The sequence below is a fragment of the Mus pahari genome, chromosome 22 (assembly GCF_900095145.1).
Source record: "Mus pahari chromosome 22, PAHARI_EIJ_v1.1, whole genome shotgun sequence".
In the NCBI taxonomy this organism is placed as follows: domain Eukaryota; kingdom Metazoa; phylum Chordata; class Mammalia; order Rodentia; family Muridae; genus Mus; species Mus pahari.
Window position 1 is genome coordinate 24,625,145 of NC_034611.1, and position 7,352 is coordinate 24,632,496.

At 42.9% G+C, this 7,352-nt stretch overlaps 1 protein-coding gene across 1 annotated transcript in view; it reads right to left on the reverse strand.

Annotated features, from left to right (window-relative positions):
* Positions 1–6,401: 6,401 nt before the first annotated feature.
* Decr1 (2,4-dienoyl-CoA reductase 1) overlaps positions 6,402–7,352 on the reverse strand; it is a 26,893-nt gene continuing 25,942 nt past the window's right edge. Inside the window, exons 8-10 of the mRNA XM_021222329.2 lie at positions 7,145–7,291; positions 6,668–6,730; positions 6,402–6,568 (exon numbers count right to left, since the gene is read on the reverse strand). Of these exons, the coding sequence (XP_021077988.1) occupies positions 6,509–6,568; positions 6,668–6,730; positions 7,145–7,291 (270 nt within the window). The 3' untranslated portion in view covers positions 6,402–6,508. The remainder of the gene's footprint in view (positions 6,569–6,667; positions 6,731–7,144; positions 7,292–7,352) is intronic.

Sequence of the window (7,352 nt, forward strand, 5' to 3'; positions counted from 1 at the left end):
TCTTCTTCTTCTTCTTCTTCTTCTTCTTCTTCTTCTTCTTCTTCTTCTTCTTCTTCTTCTTCACTCTTTCTCTCTCTCTTTCTCTCCATTTTCTCTCTCTCCATTTCTCTCTCTCTCTCTCTCTCTCTCTCTCTCTCTCTCTCTCTCTCTCTCTCTCACATTTTCTCTGTTTCTACTACCCTCTCAACTCCCCTCCCCATGCCCTGAGTGAACTCTATTCTATAATATTAACAAAACAACTGGCTCGTTGGTCTAGGGGCATGATTCTCACTTCGGGTGCAAGAGGTCCCAGGTTCAAATCCCGGATGAGCCCTGGAGGGGGTCCAGTTTCCCAATGTTTGGTACGGTATAGGGAACTTTCAGGATAGCATTTGAAATGTAAATAAAGAAAATATCTAATTAAAAAAAAAAAAGACTGGGAGGTAGTTACGAAAACACTAGGGCAAACCTGTTTAGGAAAACTGGGAAGATCCCAAAACTACCAAAGTATATTCATTTAGAAAACAAAAATGTATTCTGGGGTGTGGGGAAGAGAAACTATTAAAGATAATTGTTAGAAGAAGTTGCTATAGAGTGGGGCTGAAGTTAACTTTTTGGGTAAATTACATGTTTTATATTAAAAACAACTAAATAAAAAAGAAAGGGCCAAGAAAAAAACATTCTCGAGTATTAACAAGATTTCCTTCTCTATTTTTTGTTATTTTTATTCTATGATAATCATGTCTTTAAAATGATCGAATATCTTCCTGTACTAAAGATGCTGGAACATAGGGATGAAGGATCTATATAGGCACCTATTTGACATCTCCGTCTTCAAGGAATTGTGTAGGTATTGCTGTCAGCAACAGGTCCTTGCTCATTAGTTTGTAGAAAACAACATATAGTATTGCCGATAGCCTGGGTTGCTTGTGGATGTCCATAGAGCCCCTTTGACCAACAACTCAATTAGATATAGCCTAACCTTGATAAGGAATCTCTGTTTGGTGATGAGGTGGTCAGTTGGAACTCTTTCTCCCCCATTATTTGGTGATTTCATTTAGATAGCACTCTAGAAGGAGAAGCCTTTATAAATGGTAGACTGACTGCAAGGCACACTAAAGTATCAGTCGCACAAAGCTTGTGGGAGAAACCAAACAATAACTGAATTGACTTAAGGTCCACTCCCCTAGATAAAACAAATACCTGACAAGACTTGGGTGTCCAAGAACCTAAGACTAGATAGACCATGGACCAAAGGTAGAACTAAATACTACTGCTGTAAGGAAAAGAAAAAGAAGTGCCGTGGTGAGATGGCTCCTAATGATACTGTGCTTGCTATACTCGTAGATTAGTGCCTTCTTCAGCTATCATCAGAGAAGCTTCCTCCTCCAGCAGATGGGAACAGATATAAAGACTCACAGCCAGACATTATGCCGCGTGCTCTTGAAACACATAGTCCTTAGTAGGACGTCTCCATCCAATCCCTCCCCTCAGAGCTCAGGGAACCCCCAAAAAGAAGGGGCCGAAAGAATGGAAGACACCAAAAACATCCTCTCAATCAACATCAGCATAGTTCATATGAACTCACAGAGACCGAAGCAGCACGCACAGGTTCAGTGTGTAAATATTACGGGTTATGGTTTAGTGGTTTTGTGGTTTCTAATTGAGTGAAAGATCCTTGTGCCTTATCTTGAGGGTTTTTTTTCTCCCCTTTGGATGGTTTATCTTGTTCAATTTCGGTGTGACAATTCTTGTTTCATCTTACTGTATTTTTTTTTATATACATATATTTAAAATGAATGAATGAATGAATGAATGAATGAATTGAAACCTAGCCACTAGGGTAAAGGTTAACAACTGCACTGTCACATCTTCTGAAAGAGGAAAAAAAAATCTGTTTTCTCCAATAAAGTGACCCTGGGTGTACAACTACTCCAGAACAAGCCTTGACTTAGTCAGGGTTTCCATTCCTGCACAAACGTCATGACCAAGAAGCAAGTTGGGGAGGAAAGGGTTTATTCAGCTTACACTTCCATATTGCTGTTCATCACCAAAGGAAGTCAGGACTGGGACTCCAGCAGGTCAGGAAGCAGGAGCTGAGGCAGAGGCCATGGAGNGATGTTNCTTTCTGGCTTGCTTCCCCTGGCTTGCTCAGCTTGCTTTCTTATAGAACCCAAGACTACCAGCCCAGAGATGGCACCACCCACAAGGGGACCTCCCACCTTGATCACTAATTGACAAAATGCCCCACGGCTGGATCTCAGGGAGGCACTTCCGCAACTGAAGCTCCTTTCTCTGTGATAACTCCAGCCTGTGTCAAGTTGACACACAAAACCAGCCAGTACAAGTCTCATGTTCAATAGTTGACTAATGTATAATGAAATCCACAGGTTTGGGTTGTTTTTTTTTTAAACTTTTTGTTGGCTCTTTGTGAATTTCACATCATGCCCCTCCCCTCATACCTGCCCTTCACCCTTGAAACCTATCTCCAACAGAGAAAAAAATTCTTGTTGTGGAAGCTGGAGTATGTCCTACCGTGTATATATATACCCTTTTGTCCACACTTCTTTGCAAACGCTTTTTCTTTGTCTTCCATTGACCCATGACTTACTTGCTCCTCTTAGTGGCACCCAGGGTCTTAGAGTGTCTGGGGTCGTCTCAGGAGTGGTCTCAGGAGTGCTATGCCCTGCTCCTACATTACGGCCCCTGCCAGGGGTCATCTCGAGCTTAGTCTGTTCCCAGGCTCCCAGGCCTGCACAACTCTGGACTGGCAGCCATCTCAGGCTAGCTCCCTGTCGTGGGGGGTGGTGGTGCGGGGTGGGTGGGGTCTATCGCACCAGTCTGGTGGTCCTCTAAGGGTCACTCTTCAACCAGCCTGCCAGAGTGATTCTTTCTGTCTTGGACTCTCTCCCTCCTGAGACCCACAGTTGTTCTAGTTCCCGGTTTGCTACCCGACATAGAAGCCCATCCACGTCCCCTGGTGCCAGACTGGTGGTCATCTCAGGATCGCTTTTTTTCAGGAAATATTAGGTTACTAATCATGCAGATATTCATAGGTCAGAACACTAAATGTAGACAGTCTCTCTCTCTCTCTCTCTCTCTCTCTCTCTCTCTCTCTCTCTCTCTCTCTCTCTCTCTCTCTCTCCCCTCTCTTTCTCCACACATGAGCCACGCCTGCAGTGCCTCTATGATCAGACTTCAGTTGTTTACTGTGCTTTGATTTGGTGGTGTTTGGGGCGGTAGAGGTGAGGGGAATTTCGTTTTCTTAGTTTGGGGAGTTTTGTTGTTGTACTGGGTTTTTGTTTTTTGGGTTTTCTTTTTTTAAGTTTTTTTTTTTTTTCCTTTTCATTGTTCACTTCACAGTACCCCCTCACCCAGATCTTCCCCCTATTACCCCTCCTCTTCTCCTCTGAGAAGGGGGGAGACCCCTGAATCACTCCAACTCCCACCTCCCCACACTGCAAGACTAGGCTCATCCTCTCCCATTGAGGCCAGACAAGGCAGTCCAGTTAGGGAAACAGAATCTACAGGCTGACAACAGGATCCACAGGCTGGAACAGCCCCTGCTCCAGTTGTTGGGGGACTTGCATGAAGACCAAGCTGCTTATCTGCTAAATATGTGTGGAGGGAGGGAGGCCGGTAGGTCCAGCCCTTGCTTGCTCTTCTGTTGGTGGTTAAATCTCTGGAAACCCCCAACTGAGGAAGAAATTTAAAGTTGGGTACTTAAGGAGAGGAAGAGAATCTGAAAGGCCTTGGAGGGGAAGAATATGTTAAAATACATTTAAATTTAAAAATCATTTTAAATAATAAAAAATAAGATATAAAAAAAAAGAAGATAAAGTAAAATAAAAAAGAAAATGGAAGTGAAAGAAAAAGGTGATGCCAAATTCTCCCTCACGTGTTTTGCAGTTTTTTTAAAGTTTTACTTCATCTTACTTCTCCCTAAATAACTCCATGAGGAAGATGTCACAATCTAGTATTTTGTTGAAGAAAATAGGGCCTGAGGAAATGGCTGGGAGCATGTGCTGCTCTTGTAGAGGACTCCAGTTCACCCACATGGGAGGCAGGTAACTCTCAACTACCTGTAACTCAACTCTGGATTCAATGCCTACCCTGCCTCCTCTGTGCACCCAACCATGCGTGTGCAGACACACACACATAAATAAAGTAATGAAGAAAAGACAAGGAAGGAAAGAGATGATGCAACCTCTACAAGATTATACAACTGCTGAAAAGTTTTTAATGTTGAATAAGTATTGACAAGTTTAAAGTAGAAGATGGAGAGGAGGGGAAGGAAGCAAAGGCGTGGTAGGGCGTGGTGGGGCGTGGTGGGGCGTGCTAGGGTGTGGTAGGGTGTGGGGTATTTGTTGACACTAAGGATGTGCAGGAAAAGTGTCAGCATCTTAGACCAACCTAGTGGATGCCAGTATAACAGTGACTCTCAAGGGTCTTATTCCAAACCCAAACGATGACACGGTGGGTGTGTTTACTGAACAACAAACATCACTTATGGACACAATTAACTGTCAATGTACACCATACAGGTCTTACACATAACAAGCAGAAACCCTACATTCTTGCATAGATCTAGTCATGAGGTAATAAAAGCTGCCTCCTGTTATAGCACAGAGGACAATGGTGGTGGTCAGTGTAGTGAACACGCTGTAAGTGGTTGCTCTGAAAGCCAAATGGACTTTCTAAAGCACAGGCTCAATTCTAACTCTGGAGGCTTAAGACTGTGGCTTTCTTATTTGATTCTCAAAAGTACAAGATTATAGCCCAAATAAAAAATGTAGATTAGTGTCTTAGTCAGGGTTTCTATTCCTGCACAAACATCATGACCAAGAAGCAAGTTGGGGAGGAGAGGGTTTATTCGGCTTACATTTCCATACTGCTGTTGATCACCAAAGGCACCAAAGGATGCAGGACTGGAACTCAAGCAGGTCAGAAAGCAGGAGCTGATGCAGAGGCCATGGAGGGATNTTCTTTACTGGCTTGCCTCCNCTGGCTTGCTCAGCCTGCTCTCTTATAGAACCCAAGACTACAAGCCCAGAGATGGCACCACCCACAAGGGGTCCTTCTGCCTTGATCACTAATTGAGAAAATGCCCCACAGCTGGATCTCATGGAGGCATTTCCGCAACTGAAGCTCCTTTCTCTGTGATAACTCCAGCTGTGTCAAGTTAACACAGAACTAGCCAGTACAATTAGTAAGATACAAAAATACTTTATAGCCTTCATGAGTCTCTACTTACAGAAATCCTTGACTGCTATTTCATATTATTATATTTGCTAACTTTGAAAGCAATGTAAATCACCCCTTTCCCAACATCTAAATCCCATGTAATACTTATCCCAATGTCTTCAATACAGTTATTTTAGAACTCTGCAATTTCCATTAGCTAGTATCAAGCACCAAGTACTATCAGCTATTCTGTATCAAATAAAGCATTTGGTATAATATACAATCTCCTAACACACTAAGGCTGAATTAATACAGAGCTATAAAGAAGATAATTAACAAGTCTAAATGAAAACAGAATATACTGAGAAGTCAATATAGCTCCTCTCATTTCTAGGCCCCATTGCCATAGGCACAGTGTGATGTGTCCCTCACAGGTTACCTCCACTCCTATGTTTCTTCTGTTTCACCAGATCACAGAAGCCTCCTCCGGTTTCCATTCTCCACCTTTCCACGCACATTTCAGTACTATCAAAGCTTTTACAAGACACCCAACCAGAGGTGCTACAGGTGGTGAATGGCTGCTGTGGGAAGGGCGTCATAGGCCTCAGCGATATGGCCATTCAGTCAGCAACCCCCTCCTGAAGGAAGAGACCCCACACCCAAGCCAATGGAAGCAACCCTAAAAGTACAAGAAGGTTGATAAGGAGAAAGAAAGGGTTCCATGGGAGAGGAAAGGGTATATAGGAGAATAAAGAGAGAGTGTGAAACAATCGAGCCATTTCTATACATGGTCGAGGTTGTGAAACATAATTCTACATTATGTGTACACACACGCACACACACACACACACACACACACACACACACACACATGTGCTGCGGCGGGGTATGCATGTGTAGCTGGCACTTTGAAGAGTTGGTTGTATCCTACAGAGTGGGACCTTGAGATTGAACTCAGTTCATCTGGCATCTTTCACCTTTACCTACTAAGCTATCGAACCAACACAAGAATAATTTGAAAAAAAAAAATTCTTTGCCCCTTTTTGTTTTTCACATGTTTTAAAGAAAAAAATATCCTGTCCAGTTTACCCTTCAATACAGAGTAGCCACCCCTGACCTGGCACACACTGTTTGCACGTGGCAAATGTCGACCATTTTTTAGGGCTGAGGTGCAACTCAGAGATAGAAAATGAGCATACCGGACACCCTGGGTTTGATCCCCAGAACTACAAAAAATCATCAAGCAAACAATTTATTAACCCCCAAAGACAAGCAGAAGACCACTGTCCATCTGTACCACTCTAGTCCCTAACTTTAGTGTGTCACAGACGAAGTCGCAGCCATCTCAGGAGCCTTTTGTCTTCCTGATGAGCCCTTCGATTATATCCCACTCCTCCTTGGTGACCTGATGGAAGGAAACAAAGTCGATTTAACTGGATCTGCTAATGGTTTAAATAAGCCCAGTGTCCTGGCCTGTAATAGTGTATGAACCAGATGGCATTACCTTCTGTAGAGTGTTGAATTCACCTGACAGAAATACTTCCTCTCCACCGTCGAATCTAATGACCTGAAAGAGATACCACGAACCCCTTCACTCCTTTTGAAAAGTCTCTCAACCATTACCCATCTTCATATCCGAACGAAATATAATCTCAGTTTTCTCAACCGAAGCTCAAATTTCGAAAGATAAAACTGAGATAAAAATCTGAACTTATTTGTTCTGCGTATAGTGCTCTTTTCCAACAAAATTCTATCCAATTTAAAGATCATCTTTAAACAATGTCTCCCAAGGCAACTTGCACTTAATAAAATTAATTTGTCAAGGAACAAATGTTTAGGATGAGTAATGTGTAAATATTTTATATTGCTTCCAACTAACTAAATATTTTTTAAATCATATCCATATTCAGCATTATTAGGATTGACTCCAAAGTAGGGCTCCTCCCACGCCCCAACAAAGTGAAGACACAGCAACGCTTACTGCCCCATTAATCCACGAGGCATAATCACTGCAAAGGAAAGTGGCCAGATTTGCAAGCTCCTCCACAGTCCCCAGCCGACCACAGGGGATTCTGCCAATCATTTCTTTCTCAAATCTTCCAGTCGGGTCCAAACGGCTAAAGGCACCCTTAGCAACAGAAGAGAAAAGTTAGGTTAGTGTATCTGTGTGTATGTGTGATCAGGGGTGT